Source organism: Rhinolophus ferrumequinum, chromosome 14 (genome assembly GCF_004115265.2).
Source record: "Rhinolophus ferrumequinum isolate MPI-CBG mRhiFer1 chromosome 14, mRhiFer1_v1.p, whole genome shotgun sequence".
NCBI classification, from domain to species: domain Eukaryota; kingdom Metazoa; phylum Chordata; class Mammalia; order Chiroptera; family Rhinolophidae; genus Rhinolophus; species Rhinolophus ferrumequinum.
Window position 1 is genome coordinate 24,411,022 of NC_046297.1, and position 22,515 is coordinate 24,433,536.

At 38.7% G+C, this 22,515-nt stretch overlaps 1 protein-coding gene across 1 annotated transcript in view; it reads right to left on the bottom strand.

The window, feature by feature from the left end:
• The window catches only part of RGS20 (regulator of G protein signaling 20), a 139,799-nt gene extending 118,165 nt beyond the window's left edge, over positions 1-21,634 (bottom strand). The window contains exons 1-2 of the mRNA XM_033126482.1: positions 21,476-21,634; positions 246-259 (exon numbers count right to left, since the gene is read on the bottom strand). Coding sequence (XP_032982373.1) covers positions 246-259; positions 21,476-21,634 — 173 coding nt within the window. The remainder of the gene's footprint in view (positions 1-245; positions 260-21,475) is intronic.
• Between the last annotated feature and the right edge of the window lie 881 nt (positions 21,635-22,515).

Below are 22,515 nucleotides of genomic sequence, written 5' to 3' on the forward strand. Positions count from 1 at the left end.
GGTCTTGCTTTCTTATCCAGTCAGCCACCCTATGTCTCTTTTATTTTTTTTTTTCACCCTATGTCTCTTGATTGGAGCATTTAATCCATTTACATTTAAAGTGATTATTGATAGGTACATAGTTATTGCCATTTTTGAATTTGTAGTTAGGTTGTTTTGATCTTTCTTCTATTTACAGAAGTCCTTTTAGTATTTCTTGCAATGCTGGCTTGGTGGTAATAAATTCCTTTAGCTTATTTTTTTCTGGAAAGCTCTTTATCTCTCCATCAACTTTAAATGATAGCCTTGCTGGATAAAGCAATCTAGGTTGTAGGCCTTTGTTTTCCATCACTTTGAGTATCTCCTGCCACTCCCTCCTGGCCTTCAATGTTTCTGTAGAAAAGTCATTTGATAGTCTTATAGGAGTTCCCTTGTATGTAACCCTCTGTCTTTCTCTTGCTGCTTTTAGGATTCTCTCTTTGTCTTTAAGCTTTGCCATTTTAACTATAATGTGTCTTGTTGTGGACCTGTTTGGGTTTATCCTGGTTGGAACTCTCTGCACTTCCTGGGCTTGTGTGTTGGTTTCCTTCATCAGGTTGGGGAAGTTTTTGGACATTATTATTTCAAATATGTTCTCAATCCCTTGCTTCCTCTCTTCACCTTCTGGTATTCCTATGATGCCCATGTTGTTGCGCTTGATGTTATCCCAGTGGTCTCTTAAGCCATTCTCATTGTTTTTTTATTCTTTTTTCTTTCTGTTGTTCCGTTTGGGTGATCTATTTGCTACCTTGTTTTCTAAGTCGCTGATTCGATCCTCTGCTTCATCTAACCTGCTGGTAATTCCTTCAAGTGAGCTCTTAATTTCGGTAATTGTGTTCTTTAGTTCTAACTGATTGTTTGTTATGATTTCTACATCCTTCTTTATGTCTTCTCTAAGCTCCTTAAACATTCTTATCACCAGTGTTCTGAACTCTGTCTCTGAAAGGTTGGTTACCTCTGCTTCATTTGGTTCCAGTTTTGGAGGTTTCTTCTATTCTTTTATTTGGGACGTGTATCTTTGTTTCCCCATTCTGGCTGACTATCTGTGTTTGTTTTGATGTATTAGGTAGATCCCCTAGAGTTCTTAGTTCTTGCTAGGTTATCTTATGTAGTATGTGTCCTTTATATTTGACTTGCACTACTTTGTTCTCCTCTGCGTGTGCTCCAAAGGTGACTCTTGTGTTGTGTATATTGTCCTGTTCAAGAAGATCTTTAATTGCTTTTTGCTTGTGAGTAGGTGGGGTTAACTCCTAGGCTGACTCATTGTGAGACTTGGCTCTGCCCCCCCGCAGGGCATTCTGCTGCGTGAGGGTTGACCACTTACATGTGGTTTGACCTCTATGGGCTCTAGTGCCTCCAGAGAATTCCCTCTGGGTGTGTGACTTGTAGGTCAAACCCGGTAGTATTCTGGTTTGGTCTGGAGTTGGCCTCTGGATATGTTGAATCTTGTGCCTCTTAAGCTGGGCCCTGGTAGGGCAGTTTCAGAACAAAGCAAATCACCAAGTACAACAGCAACAACAACAACAAAGAAAAAAATCAAATACATTCACATGTAAAAACACCCGATAACCCCACTTGACACAGGCAAAGATATCAAAGATATAAAGACAAAGCAAAACAAAACAAAACAAAGCAAAACAAAAAGCAGCGCCAGTCTTGGCTTAAGCCCACCAAGTAATGTCCAGGTTGTCCTCTGCTGTACCAAAGAGCCTCCTGCTTATTGCGCAGGCAGAGCCGGTCACCTTGTGCCCAGAGTCACTTTGGGACTGTAGATTTAAATGCGTGGGCCTGAGGGGTCTGGATGATAGTTTTTACAAAGTCAATGCAGTTTCTGCCCTTGCCTGCACATATGCACACTGAGAGTAGCACCACCAGCCTCGTGTCCAGTACTCCTGAATCTTGGGCCCTTCTTCAGTGTGTGTGTGTATGGGGGGGTGCGGGCGGGAGATTTCTGAGCTGCTGAAAGCCCAGAGCTGCTGTCTGCCTTACTGCTGATCCCTGGGAGTGTCTCTGCAGTTGCACTTGCCCCGCCCTAGGCAGGCCAGAAAGGGTGGGGGCTGGGGATGGAGGGGTCTTCTCTCTCCCAGCCCAGCCACGCGTCACCCTCTTCCTGCAGGCCAGAAAAGGTGGTGGCTGGGGGTAGAGGAGTCTCTTCTCTCCTAGCCCAGCCAAAATCACATTCTTCCCAGTCTCCTCCCTGGGTCAGGGCTGCCTGTCAGGCTTCCCTGAGCCTGAGCACTACTACGGCTCCTCTGTAATCTGAGACTACTCCTCAGTTCAGGGGCCAGTTTAAGTCTCTGGAAGGGCGGGGGAAGAGCGGGGCAGGGGTGGTGTCCAGGTATGGAGTCTGTGTTCTTTGTCCTCCCTAGGGCCCACTAGTCGCCCTCCCGGCAGGAGAAATCAGCCATGGGACGCAGGGAAAGAGCCCACCTCCTGGTCTCTGTGCTCTCCGTTCAGCCCTGGGATCCCGAGCGTGCCCGGAACTGCGGGTGCCACCGCGGTTTTCGCCGCCGCCACCGCCGCCGCCGGCTGAGACTCCTCCGTGGGCTGTGATTTCCCCGCCGCCGCCCGCGCGTTTTCACTCCGCTCCCTTCCTTCCTTCCCCTGCTTGCCCAATGAGCGCACCTTCAAGTAATCCTTAGTTTCAAGTAATCCACAAGTCGCTTAGCTGTTCTGTGTGATGAGCAAAGAGTTCTTTGATGGGTTATAGGTCCCGTTTGTAATAAGATCTGGAGGAGAACTCAGAAAGTGCGCCCTGGCCGCCATTCCTATGACGTCACTCGACTTTCTGATTCTTGAATTCTTATTTTGCACTCTGAAATATGTTTCCCTGAAACATATTTTCATGTAATTTATACAGAAATTGTGGCTGTGTCATGTTATTCATATCCTTGCATGTGTTAAAATGTCTTTCTCTTGCATTAAGACACCAATGACACTTGGCTTTGAATAATTTCTTCAGAGATCTCTAGCTATGAATCTATTTAGTGCTTCAAAGAATTATAAGGTAAATTTCCTTTTTGTTCTCTTAGGTAGGTAATCTTATTTTTTCCCCTCTGGATATTTATATAAATATTATTTTAATTTTTGAAATTTGAACATTCTGTGAAGATATTCTTAGGTTTAATTCTATTTTCATTAAGTTTGCTTAGAATACAATATATATTCTTGAATCATTGTCTTAAATATTTATTTATATCAGGAATATAAAATTATGTTTTCAAAAAAACTTGATTATTGCTGTTAAATCTGCTCAGATCCTCCTTTTATCTCCTCGTTTTATCCATACTTAAGGTGGATTTCTAAGATATATCCTCCATATCTATTATTTCCTCTCTCATAATTTTAATTTTTTAATCTTTCTCCTCTGTGTTCTGATAAACTTTCTGAAACACATTTTTCTATTTTGATATTATCTAATTTGATAATTTCAGTTTTTGTGGTGTTGATCTGCTATTAAAAGTCTTCCTCCCTTTTTAAATTGATAACCGAATGTCTTACCTCCATGTAAAACTTCCTTTTCTAGAGTTTTTCTTTTTCTTCTGACACCTCGCTAATTTCAGAAATGCAGGCTCTGCTTGAATATTGTAGTGAATATAATACAGGTGTACATAATTAAAATATTTTTTCTGTTTCTTACATGAGTATGCCATAGTGGTACAATCAATGTCAATCTATAACAAAGCCAACAGTAGCAGCAGAAGGCGTGCTGCTCAGTAGGTAGAATCTCCAGGCAGCAATGCTGACATGGGTTTTCCTCTGAAGTAATGTCCTCCCTTTGGGTAATTAGACTGTGGCAATGCTATAGCACCCAAAAGTTAAGATGTGTTTGAGAATCCTGGGACACCTCCAAGGAATAATGGGCTAATTACCATATGCTCTACTGTAACCTGAGCCTGGTGTGACTGGTTACATGCATGAAGCCATAAAGAGCCATCAGTTTTAGAATCACAGCCATTCATGTGTATATTTAGAAACTCTAGGTTTACATTCTCAAGAGCCAAAGCAAACTCAGACTAAGTTAGAAAACTACGTAATGCTATATGTCCTTTAACCTATTTTCATTCAGAAAAACCACAGAAGAGAAAGTAAACACATTAAAATACTATTTATCTTTGCTAAAACAAATTACTCTGAGGTATCTGGTGGAGATGTTGGCCCCTGAAAATATAATCCAGTGGGAAAAACCCAATCTTTAATGTAAAACTCTCAAAGACAATTATTCAAATGTTTAAAAAATTGGCCAACATGACCAAAACTTGTATTTAAAAGTTTTTATCTCTAACTTTGAAGAATAGAACTGATAGGGATCTTTTTTTTACGTTGCTATTTTCAGAGTTGAAAAATCTTTACTTTTAGTCTGGAAAATGAAGATGCTCACATTCTGTTTCAATAAACAAACACTTGGCTTTTACATGATATTCCTACTGGAGGAGTGAAAAAGTCACATTTTCCCAGAAACTTCACTTTATGATAATTAATGAAAAATAATTAATGACTGAAATCTGTAACTGAACTCTTTAAGAGGATCGACTTTTTTTCAAGTCAGTTGAAAAACACAGATATACATTATGCAGTCTTTATGTGTGTGTGTGTATATGTACATATATTTTAAAAAATATATGTTCTTTTCTGATGTATAAAGAATGCTTTCTTTGCTCTTTTTTTTATTTGAGCTTTTCATTAGAAATTATAGATTAGAGCTCAGTGGATTGTGTTGGGGGACTATAAGTACTTATTATTACCTTGGTCTCCTCTATGTTTCTCAGCATCCTTTGTGATTAGATTGTCCATGTGACCGGCTCTGGTCAATAAATGTGAACCTGAGTGGAAGCAATGGGATTCACCTCCTGCTGAGAGAGGTAAGCTTCCAGTGCGCCTTTTCCACTCTCCCTTTCCTGAGTGAGCTTCCAGAGCAACCTTGGATCCACAGCATGGCAGAGCCATGAAAACAATTCTAGTCCTGGGGCAAGGCCTTAGGGGAGAATAGCCTGACTTACATTAAACTATGGCGTGAGTGAAAAATACGCTTTAATTTGTTAAGCCACTGAGATTCTAGGGGTTTATTTGTTATTACTGCATGATCTAGCCTTCCTGATGATTCAGTTGTCTGATTGGGCTACATGTTTGGTAGGTATTTGGTATCTGGTGTTTTTGTCAGTCAAGGTGAAAATATGTATTTGTTATTCATGAAAACATCATTCATTTCTAAAATTTTACAAAAATTGTATGAGGGTTTTGGCAGTTGCCTTTTGCCATTCATTTTTAAATTGACCACCATTTCATTTATTACTTTCAAAGGCATTAGCTGGTATTTTAAATGCTTCAAGAGAGATTCCAAATTAGCTATGTAAGCAAAACTGTAGGATGATAACAATACGCCGACCTGAAATATTATTTGAGTTTATTTTGGTTTTGCTCTAATGTCACACAGATTGTTCTGGGTTCTGTGAGTTAGAGGCTAAGGGATGAAGAACTGTTTTCACTTTCCAATGACTACACCCGTGGGCTTCTTTATGGTCCCCATTAAAGGAAGACAATGTATATATGGCTCCCCAAGAATTCAAAGTCCTTGAGTCTGGAGCCTGTTGAGCCATATTCCCTTCACCTCATCTGGAAACACTCCACAATAACTACTGGAGGATTGCAAATTAACATGCGCAAACCAACTAACTGTGGAAGATGTAACCATGACTTTCAAATGAGCCTTTTCCTAAAGAAGTTTGTGAACATCTCAAGTGTTAAACAACTACCGAATTTTTATCAGAGGGCCTTAGAAAAATAAGAACCACTTTATCCTTCTCAGTGAACATACTCTTTCAAATGGAGGCAGGACAGAATAATTTTGTCTTCTGAGTACATTAATATTAAGGTACTGGGCACCACAAGTATAATTCCTTTCTTATTAAGATATTTTTTCTTTCTTTTTTCTCTTTTTTCTTACACAAATCTCCACTGTCTTTGTAGTTACCCTTTGGGGACTTGAAATTTCTTTTTCTTCTTTCAGTGTATAAGGTCTCAAAACAAGTGTTTGATCAGCTGCTCAAGGGATCACACATCTGGAACAGGAGAGCACTTAGAAGTCTGCATTCTTAGAGGGCATTGATTGGTGTTGGAGTGATATGAAAAATAACACGGTGGAAACAGTTTTCTTGTCTAAGTTCTGACCATTTTTATTACTGAGAAGGAATTCACACATACCTATACGTATATATCTATATCAATTGATTGATTGGTCAATTAATAGATAGAAAGATATTTGACTTCTTGCCAGTGTGGCAGTAAAGCTTTCTCTCTTTCTCATGTATATCATGTAGAGAGAGTGACTGGCCTAGGGTGCTCCCTGCCACCCACTTACATTCTCTGCCTTTAGTTAAAGGAAGCAAAAATCCTTCTGGAGAAAAGGAAGTTCTGATGAAGACAGGTGTGTGAGTGTGTGTGTGCATGCACACACATGTGTATGGGGGTAATAATTTATTTTGTAGTAAATGAGTGGCCCATGTTGGGGTACTTTGGGCAGAATGCACAAAGAAAACACTATCAAGAAGGCTGGCTTCAAGCCGACAAAATTACAGCCCACTTTCTAAATCACTCAGCAAGCTATCAAATTAGTAATTAAATTGGTGTCAGAAGCTATCAAATTAGTAATTAAATTGGTGTCAGAAAGACTAGGTTCAAATCACCACTCAGCTTACTTCACACATGTAACCAACAGTGTTTACAAACCTGTTTTCTCATCTCTAAAACAGGTCTATCAACATGATAACAACATCTTTTATGACAAGCTGAAATATTATTTGACTTAATAAAATTGGTTAAGGATCCATATCAAAGAACAACCAGAAGGACCACAACAATAAATGTAGGCAATTGTGTTGGTATCATTAGTCTTACCTGACTTTGGAGGTTTTTTTTTTTTTAACTTTTTGTTTTGAAATAATTATAGATTCACAGGACGTTCCCCCCAAATGTAGAGGGTGATCCCATGCATTCCTTATTCAATTTTCCCCAATGGAAACATTGTAAGTCTAGGACAATATCAAAATTAGGAAACTGACAATATTAAAACAAGGAAACTGACATTGGTACAATTCAAAAGGCTTATTCAGATTTCACAAGTTTTACATGCATTCATTTGTGTGTGTCTGTGTGTACGTAGTTCTATGCAATTCTGTCAAATGTGTAGGTTTGTATAACAATCACAGAGGTCAAGATAAAGATCTGTCCCATCAGGACAAGAATCTCTTATACTACCCCTTTGTAGCTATATCCACTATCCTCTCTTCATCCTAATCTTTGGCAACCACTGATCTGGGCTCCATCTCCATAATTTCATTTCAAGATGTTATATAAATAGAATCATACAGTATGTGATCTTTTGGGATTGGCTATTTTTGCACTCAGCATCATTCCTTTGAGATATATCAAAGGTATCGATATCACTAGTTCATTCCTTTTATTTGCTTCATAGTATTCTGTTTGCTACAGAAGTAGCATGGATGTACCCCAGTTCATTTAATCATTCATCCCTTGAAGGTCTTTTGGGTTGTTTCTAGTTTTTGGCTATTATGAGTAAGACTGCTATGGACATTAGCACACAGAGTTTGTGTGAACATAGTTTTTCATTTCTTTGGGATAAATGCCCAATAGTGAAATTGCTGGGCTATATGATAGTTGCAGGTTTAGTTTGGTAAGAAATTGCCAAATTATTTCCACAATGGTTGTACCATTTGCATTCCTATGAGCTATGTATAAGTGATTTAGTTTCTCTACATTCTTGTCAGCATTTGGTTTTGTCACTGGTTTTCATTTTAGCCATCCTAATTGGTGTGTAGTGATATTTCATGCTGGATTTAATTGGCATTTCCTTATTGGCTACTGATGTTGACTATCTTTTTATGTGTCTATTTGCCATCTGTATATGCTCTTTTATGAAATGTCTGTTCATGTGTTTGCTCATATTCTTAGTTGGATTGTTTGTTTTTTTACTTTTCAGTTTTGAGGGTTCTTTATATATTCTAGGTATTAGGCCATTGTCAGATATGGGGTTTTTCAATATTTTCTTGAAGTCTGTAGCTTGTCTTTTTATCCTTTTAGGCTCTTTGGCAAAGCAAAATTTTTATTTTTTATGACATCCAATTTATCAATTTTTCCTTTATGGATTATGCTTTTGATAATCTTAGGACTTTGCCCAGCCTTAGGTCACAAATAATTTCTATCTTTTTTTTTTTCTAAAAGTTTTAGAGTTTTACATGTGGTGGTACATTTAAATCTGTGCTCAATTTTGGTTTAATTTTTGTGTTAGGTGTTAGGTTTAGGTTTAGGACTTTTGGAGAGTATTATCACTGGGGACTGGACATCTAGACACATTTTAGTCCATGTTCTCCCTGCCTACTTCTCTACATTTCTAGACATTATTTCGTGTCTACCTAAAATTTCACCACTTTTACTCTTTCATCAGGCTTTTTTCAGTTGTTTTACTCCGTATTGATTGTATTGCATCCTTATTTTTTACTGCCATACTGATTGAAAGAATGCAATTACATAGACATCCTCTATTATTGACATGAATCACACTGATAATATACGTTATGATGATAACATGTCGATATGTTTGTCTTTCCCAATATATTGTAATTTCTAAAGAGGGAGGAACATGTATTTCTTTTTCTCAAACCAGCCCAAGATTTTACAGATAGTATGGACTCAATGATATTTGTAGAATCAAAATGAATTGAGTTTTGCCGTGCTTATATTTGCCAGCCAAAAGAGGGACATGTTCATCTATTTGTGCATCTGTATTCAGATACAACATAACATGATTTTTTTTTTAAAGGCAAAACTTTTCATGTCCTCTGCCTATTTTTCAATTGGATCGTTTATTTTTTTGTTATTGAGTTTCTCATATATTTTGAATATCAACCCCTTATTGGATATATCATTTTCGAATACATTCTCCTGTTTAATAGATTGTCTTTTTGTTTTGTTGAAGATTTCCTTCACTGTGCAGAAGCTTTTCAGTTTGATGAATTCCCATTTGTTTATTTTTGCTTTAGTTTCCCTTGCTGGAGGGGATGTATCCAAAAAGATATTACTCAGACTGATGTCAAATAATTTACTTTCTATGCTCTCATCTAGGAGTTTTATGATTTCACACGTCATATTTAGGTCTTTAACCCATTTTGAGTTTATTTTTGTATATGGTGTAAAAGAGTGGTCTAGTTTCATTTTTTTTTTTTGCATGTATCTGTCCAGTTTCCCTACACAACTTGTTGAAGAGATTGTCATTACTCCATTGTATATTTATACTTCCCTTGTCATATAAGCAAAGGTTTATTTCTGGCCTCTCCCTTGTCATATAAGCAAAGGTTTATTTCTGGCCTCTGTGTTCTGTTCTATTGATCTATGTGTTTGTTTTTGTGCCAGTACCATGTTGTTTTAATTACTACTCTTGTATTATAGTATAGTTGAGATCAGGGTGTGTGACACCTCCAACATTGTTCTTCTTTCTCAGGATTGCTTTGGCTATTTGGGGTCTTTTGTGGTTCCATATAAATTTTAGGATTATTTGTTTTAGTTCTGAGAAGAATGACGTTGGTATTTTGATAGAAATGGCATTGAATCTGTAGATTGCTTTGGGTAGTATATTCATTTAAACAATATTAATCCTTCCAATTCATGAGCACAGTATATCCATCCATTTATTTGTGTCTTCTTCAATTTAATTTCTTTCTTCAGTGTTTTGTAGCTTTCAGACTACAAGTCTTTAACCTCCTTGGTAAAATTTATTCCTGGGTATGTTATGCTTTTTGATGCAATTCTAAATGGGATTGTTTTCTGAATTTCTCCTTCACACACACACACACACACACACACACACACACACACACACACAGGAATATTACTCAGCAAGAAAAGAATGGAATCTTGCCATTTGTGATAACATGGATGGATCTAGAGGGTATTACGCTAAGTGAAATAAGTCGGGTAGAGAAAGACAAAGAGGCATGGTTTCACTTATATGTGGAATCTAAAACAAAACAAATCAAATTAAATAAAAACAGATTCATAGAAACAGAGACTAAAGGAATGGTTATGAGAAGCGAGGGGTGGGGGATGGGTGAATATGAGGAAAGGGAATATAGTCAACAATGTTGTGGTAAGTGCATGGTGTCAAATGATTACTAGAATTAGTGGGGTGATCACATTTTAAGCTATAAAAATGTTGAATCACTATATTATACACCTGAAACTATATTGTACACATTATAACCAATATGATATTGTATACCAACTATACTTAAATAAAAAGATTTTAAAAACACAAAAAAATAAAAGACAAAATCGAGTGCAGAGACAGTAGCATCCTAACTGTATCACTCCTGACTGCTTGCACCTGTTGCTTTACAGGCTGGAACCTGAATACTTGGGTTAATGAGGTCAGCATGGCAGCTTGGACTGACCAGCACCAACAGTACAGTTGATTCCAGGATGCTGTGGGAAGGTGTGCTGCTGATTCTTAAATATTTTTCCAATCCATTTGCCTATGATTCTGCTTAAGCATACCCCTCAACACAGAAGTTTGAAATCATATGTGTGTGTGTGTACATATTTTATGCATACACAAACAAACTGACAACATATGAGGTTGTTGTTGCTATCTTTTCTTTTTTTTAATTAAAATTTATTGGGCTGACAATGGTTAGTAAAATTACATAAGTTTCGAGTGTACATTTCTCCAATATGAAGTTCTGACAATTAAGTTCACAAACTTGCCATCATGCGCTTACATTAGCAGCATTATACAAACAGCTTGGTAAGGTTTCATAACCTTGGTATATCAGTGTCTCAGTGTTATTTTTTTTTTTGAATGTATCTGTCCAGTGTTCATGTCGACATGTGTCAGTGTCTTGCTGAGTGACATTTGTTATTATTGTTGCATGATTTTGTGTGCCATTGTGAGAATGTCTGAGCTTGAATTAGAGCAAAGAAGAAACATTCAATTTCTTGTTAAACTTGGCAAGAATAGAAGTGAAATCAGTGACATGCTTGTCCAAGTTTATGGGGATAATGCCATGAAGGAAACAGCAGTGTACAAATGGATTAAACATTTTTCTGAGGAGAGAGAATGTGTCACTGATGAAGAGAGGTCAGGGCAGCCAGTAACAAGCAGAACTGATGAAAACATGGCAAAAATTCTTCGAATTGTGTGTCAAAATAGTCAGCTGACTGTGAGAAGCATAGCACACCAAGTTAACATCGGTAGACAAACAGTTAAGAAAATCTTAACTGAAAATCTTGGTGTGTGTGAGAAAGGTGTGTGTAAAAATGGTCCCAAAGGAGCTCACCGATGAACAAAAGCAAAGGAGAGATGAAGTTTTGTGGAGGCAAGACAATGTTTTAGGCCATGTTATCACTGGTGATGACATGGGTGTAGCAATATGACACTAAAACAGTGTCAAAGTGCATATTGGAAGTTAGCCAATTTTCCATGACCAAAAAAAGTTCTGTCAGTCTAAATCAAGAGTCAAAATGCTATTGCTAACATTTTTTGATATCAGAGGGATTATTTATTATGAATTTGTACCAACTAGACAAACAGTTAACCAAGTTTACTATTTGGAAGTGCTGAAAAGACTTCATGAAAAAGTTAGACAACCTGAACTTTTCACCAACAATTCATGGCTCTTGCATCATGACAATGCACCAGCTCACACAGCACTGTCTGTGAGGGAGTTTTTAGCCAGTAAACAAGTAACTGTATTGGAACACCCTCCCTACTAACCTGATCTGGCCTCCAGTGACTTCTTTCTTTACCCAAAGAAAAGTAAATATTAAAAGGAAGACATTTTGATGACGTTCAGGACATCAAAGGTAATATGACAGCTCTGATGGCCATTCCAGAAAAAGAGTTCTAAAATTGCTTTGAAGGGTGGCCTAGGAACTAGCATCAGTGCATAGCTTCCCAAGGGGAGTGCTTTGAAAGTGACCGTAGTGATACTCAGCAATGAGGCATTTAGCACATTTTCTAAAATGATTTTGCGAACTTAATTGTTGGACCCCGTACATCATCTATATATCACATTGTGTGTTTATCACCCAGAGTCAGTTCTCCTTCCATCACCATATATTTGACCCCATTTACCCTCTTCTAACACCCCCACCCCCCATACCCTCTGGTAACCACTAAACTGTTATCTGTGTCTATGAGTTTTTGTTTCTATATTTGTTTGTCTTGTTCCTTTGTTGCTGGAAGTTGCTGTCTTTTCCTCAGTAGCCTCCAAATTCCACCTTTTAGAAATATTGTTTGCACGTGTTGTTTACATTTAGATGCCCATTTCATTCGTGTTTCCTAAAACCTCATGCTTAGGTGATAATAGAGGGTGTGGAAATCCATATATTATTTGTTCACATATTTCTGAAAGCTCAAAGCAAAGGTCAGTACATTTCTACAGAAAAGTCTTCCTAATGACTTAAAAAAACCCTTTTATTTCCTTTATGAAAATTAAAATAACATCAGAGGAAAAGGCTGATCCAGAGAATTAAATACAGAGTTTGGAAATAAATGATTACTATCAGGATATGAGCCATGGCACAGGGACAGATGGCATTTTTAGTATTAAAGAAGATGTGGTCCATACTGATATATACAACAGAATACTACTGAGCCATAAGAAAGGATGAAATACTGCCATTTGCGACAACATGGATGTATCTTGAGATTATCACGCCATCTAAGTGAAATAAGTCAGACAGAAAAAGTCAAGAACCATATAATTTCACTCATATGTGGGCTATAAAACAGCAACAAACGAACAGACAAACTCAGAGATACGGGCAACAGAAGAGTGGTTACCACAGAGCAAGGGGTTTTGGAGGAGGCAGAAGAGAGTAAAGGGGATCAAATACATGGTGACAGAGCTGACTAGACTTTAGGTGGTGAGCACACAATGCAATATACAGATGAGGTATTACAGAATTGTAAACTTGAAACTTATATAATGTTATTAACCAATGTCACCACAATACATTTAATCAAAACATGAAAAAAGCATTTTGACAGGTTTGCTGTAGTATGATTTTGCAACATTTAATTCTGAGTCCTGCTCATTGTTTGTTAGACAACACACGCCCATCTCCTTCCACGTTAAATAATCTTTCAAGTCAGTTCTATTAATACTTGAGAGGATTTACAGACTTAAACTGTACTTTCTGCAAAGATACATACAACATTAAGGAAAATTGCTGCTCTCTGGGGGAAATAATATTATTTAGCATTAGAAATTCATGCTTAGGAAATTCACCTCAGGAAACTATGAATTTAAGAAAAACACTCCAGATGACGTCATAGGAACAGTGGGGCGCACTTTCTGAGTTCTCCTCCGGATCTTATTACAAACGGGACCTATAACCCATCAAAGAACTCTTTGCTCATCACACCGAACAGCTAAGAGACTCGGGGAAGGATTACTTGAAGGTGCGCTCATTGGGAGAGCAGGGGAAGGAAGGAAGGTAGCGGAGTGAAAACGCGTGGGCCCGAGGCGGGGTCCCAGCCGGTGGCGGTGGTGGTGGCGGCGGCGGCGGCGGCGGCGAAAACTGCGGTGGCACCCGCAGTTCCCGGCACGCATGGGATCCCAGGGCGGAACGGAGAGCACAGAGACCAGGAGGTGGGCTCTTTCCCTGCGTCCCATGGCTGATCTCTCCCGCCAGGAGGGCGGCTAGTGGGCCCTAGGGCGGACAAAGAACACAGACTCCATACCTGGGCCCCTTCCCTCCCCCCCTTCCATTCCTACTCCCGCCCTTCCAGAGACATAAACTGGCCCCTGAACTGAGGAGTAGTGTCAGATTATAGAGGAGCCATAGTGCTCAGTCTCTGGGAAGACTGACAGGCAGTTCTGACCCAGGGAAGAGGCTGGGAAGAGTGTGATTTTGGCTGGGCTAGGAGAGAAGAGACTTCTCCACCCCCAGCCCCCACCCTTTCTGGCCTGCCTAGGGCGGGGCAAGTGCAACTGCTGAGGCACTCCCAGGGATCAGCAGTAAGTGGCAGACGCAGCTCTGGGCTTTCAGCAGCTCAGAAATCTCCCGCCCGCACACCCCCATACACACACACACTGAAGAAGTGCCCTAAGACTCAGGAGTACTGGACACGGGGCTGGTGGTGCTACTCTCAGTGTGCATATGTGCAGGCAAGGGCAGAAGCTGCACTGACTTTGTAAAAACTATCATCCAGACCCCTCAGGCCCACGCATTTAAATCTACAGTCCCAAAGTGACTCTGGGCACAAGGTGACCGGCTCTGCCTGCGCAATAAGCAGGGGGCTCTTTGGTACAGCAGAGGACAACCTGGACATTACTTGGTGGGCTTAAGCCAAGACTGGCGCTGCTTTTTGTTTTGCTTTGTTTTGTTTTGTTTTGCTTTGACTTTATATCGTTGATATCTTTGCCTGTGTCGAGTGGGGGTTATCGGGTGTTTTTACATGTGAATGTATTTGATTTGTTGCTTTGTTGTTCTTGTTGTGCTTGGTGATTTGCTTTGTTCTGAAACTGCCCTACCAGGGCCCAGCTTAAGAGGCACAAAATTCAACATATCCAGAGGCCAACTCCAGACCAAACCAGAGTACTACCGGGTTTGACCTACAAGTCACACACCCAGAGAGAATTCTCTGCAGGCACTAGAGCCCATAGAGGCCAAACCACATGTAAGTGGTCAACCCTCATGCAGCAGAAAGCCCTGCGGTGGGCAGAGCCAAGTCTCACAATGAGTCAGCCTAGGAGTTAACCCCACCTACTCACAAGCAAAAAGCAATTAAAGATCTTCTTGAACAGGACAATATACACAACACAAGAGTCACCTTTGGAGCACACGCAGAGGAGAAGAACGAAGTAGTGCAAGTCAAATATAAAGGACACATACTACATAAGATAACCTAGCAAGAAATAAGAACTCTAGGGGATCTACCTAATACATCGAAACAAACACAGAGAGTCAGCCAAAATGGGGAAACAAAGATACACGTCCCAAATAAAAGAATAGAAGAAACCTCCACAACTGGAACCAAATGAAGCAGAGGTAACCAACCTTTCAGAGACAGAGTTCAGAACACTGGTGATAAGAATGTTTAAGGAGCTTAGAGAAGACATAAAGAAGGATGTAGAAATCATAACGAACAACCAGTTAGAACTAAAGAACACAATTACCGAAATTAAGAGCTCACTTGAAGGAATTACCAGCAGGTTAGATGAAGCAGAGGATCGAATCAGCGACTTAGAAGACAAGGTAGCAGAGATCACCCAAACGGAACAACAGAAAGATAAAAGAATAAAAGACAATGAGAATGGCTTAAGAGACCTCTGAGATAACATCTAGTGCAACAACATGCGCATCATAGGAATACCAGAAGGTGAAGAGAGGAAGCAAGGGATTGAGAACATATTTGAAATAATAATGTCCAAAAACTTCCCCAACCTGATGAAGGAAACCAACATACAAGCCCAGGAATTGCAGAGAGTTCCAACTCTCTGTTTGGGATAAACCCAAACAGGTCCACACCAAGATACATTATAGTTAAAATGGCAAAGCTTAAAGACAAAGAGAGAATCCTAAAAGCAGCAAGAGAAAGACAAGGGTTACATACAAGGGAACTCCTATAAGACTATCAAATGACTTTTCTAGAGAAACATTGAAGGCCAGGAGGGAGTGGCAGGAGATACACAAAGCGATGGAAAACAAAGGCCTACAACCTAGATTGCTTTATCCAGCAAGGCTATCATTTAAAGTTGATGGAGAGATAAAGAGCTTTCCAGAAAAAAATAAGCTAAAGGAATTTATTACCACCAAGCAAGCATTGCAAGAAATACTAAAAGGACTTCTCTAAATAGAAGAAAGATCAAAACAATCTAACTACAAATTTAAAAATGGCAATAACTATGTACCTATCAATAATCACTTTAAATGTAAATGGATTAAATGTTCCAATCAAGAGACATAGGGTGGCTGACTGGATAAGAAAGCAAGACCCTTGTATATGCTGTATACAAGAGACTCACCTCAGAACAAAAGACACACACAGGCTGAAAGTGAAGGGTTGGAGTAAGATATTTCATGTAAATGGAAACGAGAAAAAAGCTGGAGTTGCAATATTTATATCTGACAAAATAGACTTTAAAATGAACATATTAAAAGATAAAGATGGGCACTATATAATAATAAAGGGATAGATCCGACAAGAGGACATAACTCTAGTAAATATCTATGCACCCAACATAGGAGCACCTAAATATATAAAACAGGTACTGACTGACATAAAGACAGAGATCAACAGTAACACTATCATAGTAGGGGACTTCAACACACCTCTGACAACAAGGGACAGGTCTTCCAGACAGAAAATCAATATGGAAACAACAGCCTTAAATGATACATTGCACCACTTGGATTTATTCGATATTTTCAGAGCATTTCACCCCAATGCTGCAAAATACACGTTTTTCTCAAGCGCACATGGACCATCTTCTAAGATAGACCATATGTTAGGCCACAAAACAAGTCTTGATAAATTTAAGAAAATTGAAATCATACCAATTGTCTTCTCTGATCACAGTGCTATGAAATTAGAAATGAACTACAGGAAAAAAACTGGAAGACACACCAATTCCTGGAGGCTGAATAACTTATTACTAAATAATGAATGGGTCAAGCAGGAAATCAAGGAAGAAATCAAAAGATATCTCGAGACAAACAAAAATGAAAACACGACGACCCAAAATCTATGGGATGCCGCGAAAGCAGTCCTAAGAGGGAAATTCATAGCTTTGCAGGCCTACCTAAAAAAAAAGAAACATCACTAATCAACAGTTTATCTTCACACTTAAGGGATCTGGAAAAAGAACAGCAAAATAAGCCCAAAGGGAGCACAAGGAAGGAGATAATAAAGATCAGAGCAGAAATAAATGAAATAGAAACCAGAAAAACTATACAAAAGATCAATGAATCCAAGAGTTGGTTCTTAGAGAAGATAAACAAAATTGACAAACCTTTAGCCAGACTCATTGAAAAAAAGAGAGAGAGGACCCAAATTAATAAAATCAGAAATGAAAGAGGAGAAGTGACAACAGACACCGCAGAAATACAAAAAGTTTTAAGAAGTTACTATGAGCAACTATATGCCAACAAATTTGACAATCTGGAAGAAATGGACAATTTTCTAGAGGCGTACAACCTTCCAAGGCTAACTCAAGAAGAAACAGAAAACCTGAATACACTGATTACCACCACGGAAATTGAATCAGTAATCAACAATCTCCCAACAAACGAAAGCCCTGGACCAGATGGCTTTACAGTTGAATTTTACAAAACGTTCAAAAAAGAATTATCACCGATTCTCCTCAAGCTCTTCCAAAAAATCCAGGAGGACGGAAGACTCCCAAACACTTTTTACGAATCCACTATCACACTGATCCCAAAATCAGACAAAGACACCACAAAAAAAGAAAACTACAGGCCGATATCTCTAATGAACATAGATGCAAAAATCCTCAACAAAATATTAGCGAACAGAATTCAGCAATACATTAAAAAGATCATACACCATGATCAAGTGGGATTCATCCCTGGTATGCAAGGGTGTTTCAACATCCGCAAATCAATTAATGTGATACACCACATTAACAAAATGAAAAATAAAAATCACATGATCATATCAATAGATGCAGAAAAAGCATTTGATAAAATCCAACAGCCATTTATGATAAAAACACTTAAGAAAGAGGGAATAGAGGGATCATATCTCAACATAATAAAGGCCATATATGACAAACCCACAGCTAACATCATACTCAATGGGGAAAAGCTCAAACCATTCCCCCTAAGATAAGGAACAAGGCAAGGTTGCCCACTATCTCCGCTTCTATTCAACATAGTGCTGGAAGTTCTAGCCACAGCAATCAGACAAGAAAAAGAAATAAAGGGCATCCAAATTGGTAAGGAGGAAGTAAAATTATCATTATATGCAGATGATATGATACTATATATAGAGAACCCTAAAGACTCCACCAAGAAGCTATTAGAGCTGATAGATGAATTTAGTAAAGTAGCAGGATACAAAATTAATATTCAGAAATCAGTTGCATTTGTATATACCAATAATAAAACATCAGAAGGAGAAATTAAAAAAACAATCCCATTTACAATCGCTCCAAAGACTATAAAATACCTGGGAATAAATTTAACCAAAGAAGTAAAAGATCTGTACTCAGAAAATTATAAGACACTGAAGAAAGGAATGAAAGAAGATATAAATAGATGGAAACACATATCATGTTCATGGATAGGAAGAATTAATATAGTTAAAATGTCCATACTGCCTAAGGCAATATACATATTCAATGCAATTCCTATCAAACTGCCAACGTCGTTTTTCACAGAAATAGAACATATAATCCTAAAATTTATATGGGACCATAAAAGACCCCGAATAGCAAAGGCAATCTTGAGAAATAAGAACAAAGTGGGAGGTATAACAATACCTGACTTCAAATTATACTACAAGGCTACAGTAATCAAAACAGCGTGGTACTGGCATAAAAACAGACACATAGATCAATGGAACAGAATAGAGAGTTCAGAAATAAATCCACGCCTATATGGCCATTTAATCTACGACAATGGAAGCAAGAATGTACGATGGAGTAAAGACAGTATATTCAATAAATTGTGCTGGGAAACCTGGACAGACACATGCAAATAACACATGGACCACCTCCTTACACCATATACAAAAATAAATTCAAAATGGCTTAAAGACTTAAATGTAAGATCTGAAACCATAAAATACCTAGAAGAAAATATAGGAAGAAACTTCACAGACATTACCCGGAGTAAGATTTTTACTGATATATCCCCTCGCTCGAGGGAAGTAAAAGAAAAAATAAACATGTGGGATTATATCAAACTAAAAAGTTTTTTCACAGCAAAGGAAACCATCAATAAAACAAAAAGGGATCCTACTGAATGGGAAAAGATATTTGCCAATGATATATCTAACAAGGGATTAATATCACAAATCTATAAAAAACTCACTCAACTCAACTCCAAAAAAACAAACAACCCAATTAAAAAATGGGCAGAGGACTTGAAGAGACACTTTTCTAAAAAGGACATACAAATGGCAAACAGACATATGAAGAATTGCTCAACCTCACTACCCATCAGAGAAATGAAATAAAAATCACAATGAGATACCACCTCACCCCAGTCAAAATGGCTATCATCAATAAATCAACAAACAACAAGTGCTGGCACGGATGTGGAGAAAAGGGAACGCTTGTGCACTCTTGGTGGGATTGCAGATTGGTGCAGCCAGTATGGAAAACAGTATGGAGGTATCTCAAAAATCTGAAAATGGAACTACCCTATGATGCAGTACTTCCACTCCTAGGTATCTATCCGGAGATATCCAAAACTCCAATTCAAAAATCTTTATGCACTCCTATGTTTATTGCAGCACTATACACAATAGCCAAGACATGGAAACAACCAAAATGCCCATCGACAGATGACTGGATTAAGAAACTGTGGTACATTTATACAATGGAGTACTACGCAGCCATAAAGAAGAAAGAAATCTTACCATTTGCAACAACATGGATGGACCTAGAGAACATATGTTAAGTGAAATAAGTCAGACAGAGAAAGATAAGTACCATATGATCTCACTTATACGTGGAATCTAAAGAAAAGAATAAGTGAATGAACTAATCAGAAACAGTTTTGGAGACAAAGAGGAAAAACTGAGGGTTGCTAGATGGGTGGGGTGGTGTGGGTAAAGGGGAAGGTGAGGGGATTAGAAAACAGTCAGTAACCACAAGATGGTCACGGGGTTTTGAAATTAATCTGGGGAACGTAATCAATAATGTTGTAAAGATTTTGTAGGGTATCCGATAGACATGTGTCCCATTTGGGAGACCATCTCAGAGAAGATGTAGATGCCTGATCACTGCACTGTACACCTGAAGCTGAACAATAATGAATGCCAACTATAATATTATATATATATATGTGTGTGTATATATATATGTATATATAGGTATGTAAACATTTACAAGAGGCAGAGTACAGCATTGGGAGTGGAGATAGTGGAAATGGGATGGCTCGGTGCGATGTCAGAGAGATAGTGGATGGGGGAGGGGGGGTCCACAGTGTGAGGGATATGATAAACATCTAAGAAAAACTAAAAAACAAAAAAAAACTCATAGACACAGACAACAGTTTAGTGGTTACCAGAGGGTAAGGGGGGTGGAGGGTGGGAGATGAGGGTAAGGAGGATCAAATATATGGTGATAGAAGGAGAACTGACTCTGGGTGGTGAACACACAATGTAATTTATAGATGATGTCATACAGAATTGTACACCTGAAATCTATGTAATTTCGCTGGCAATTGTCACCCCAATAAATTAAAAAAATAAATTAAAAAATATATATATGTATATAAAAAAAAAGAAAAGAAAAACACCCCTTCGCTCCTTAATGTTCTTATGACCCTGTATTTGTATATCAATTTTTCTTACTTCCATTTTTTGTTGAAAGCAGTCTATAATTTTTCTTTCATTACTATATGGGGTGTAATCTTTATATCAGAGAAAAACATTCAGGGTTTAATAGCAATAACCACAAAAATTTGTCTAGGTTTTCTGCTTTTTAAAACATTACCTCCTGAAACAAACAAACAAAAATAAATAAAGAATAATTTGTCTTGGTAAATGGGAGCTGTTTAGATGAGAAAACTGGACAGATCAGGTAATTATCATCAAGGTTCTAGTTTTTCTCTTGGGGTTGGTGTGGGGACAGAGTCCCAGAGAGCAGTTTCCAGGCTCTCGGCCTCATGTGGAAAGGTGCTCATTCGAGTAGTGCAGTAATTCCAGGCTATCAACTGTGATTGGATGGCGATCAGCTGTGGCTAGTTGGCCGTCAGCTGTAACCAGTGAGCCATTGGCCACTAATATAACTGCCGAGGCTATGCTAGCAGAAAATAGTGGCTGGCAAGGGTGGAGTGTGGATTGAGGATTGCAGAGAGGCGGACTGCAGTTATCAAGTGAGGTGTGTCATTGGGCAGAGACAAGTGGACAGCGGGTTTCGAATGGTGTGGCTCCTGCTTCCTGTGCCTCCAACCCAGCCGCCAGTGAAACTATAGTGGTATGACTCCCATATCTATGGCTCTGTGGGTGTTCCTTTTTGGCCTCACCAATATCCTGCATTCTTATGCAGGGAGCGGAACTAGAGACCCTGCCTGACGATGCCCTGCATGACAGTTGGTTTGAAAACAATTTTGATATATTGTCAGTAAGATGAAGTGAGTGAGCAATGACGCTGAAGCTTTTTTATGGTTTTATATTCTTTCTGGATAAACCCTTTCTTTGTCAAGAAAGGATCATGGATTGTGGAAATTGTTTTACCTTGACGTCATACACAGCCTTGGTGCCCTCTTCGTTTTCTGCGGTTTGGTGAATATTTGCATTATATCCTTCAGCCCTAGGCAGGGGCAGAAATTGCTTCCACATGGATGGCCTGGAGAAATATTTCTGAATGCATTCTTGGTTGTCTTGGGAAAGCCTGGGCATGTTTTTACAATAAAGGCTCCAAATGAATTCTGTAGCCTGATTTTAACAACACCAGTCCAGAGTCCACCCTATTTCTTTTCTTTTGGCTGATGCTGAGCCATCTCTCAGTCTGCTGGGGGGCTCCCTGGAAAGTGACACTAATCAAAGCAAAAGGATTATCTGTTTTGTGGATCAGCAGCTTATCCACAGATCTTTAATGTTCTGTTCCAGGTGGAGCCTCTTATTTTGAATGCCTACTTATGTTATGACTGCCCTCTACAGGTAGCAATGTATTCCTAATTAAAATTTAATCCTAAATCAAAACTGAAAAAAATGATTCAAGCAATATGTTACTTAATATATACTGATAAATATGAAATAGTGCCATTTGTGACAACATGGGTGGATTTTGAGATTATTATGCTAAGTGAAATAAGTCAGACAGAAAAAGTTGAGGACTGTATGATTTCACGGATATGTGGTATATAAACCTGAAAACAACAAAAGAACAAGACAAACAAAGGAAGAAACAAAAACTCATAGACACAGACAATAGTTTAGTGGTTACCAGAGGGTAAGGGGGAAGGGCGGTAATAAATGAGGGTAAAAGGGATCAAATATATGGTGATGGAAGGAGAACTGACTCTGGGTGCTGAACACACAATGTGATATATAGATGATGTATTACAGAATTATACACCTGAAACCTATGTAACTTTACTAACTGTCATGCAGGGTGTCATGCGGGATCTCTGGTTCCGCTCCCCATATAAGAACGTAGGACTTGGTGAGGCCAAAAAGGAACACCCATGGAGCCATAGATAGGGGAGTCATACCACTATAGTCTCACTGGTGGCTGGGTTGGAGACACAGAAAGCAGGAGCCACATGATCCGAAATCCA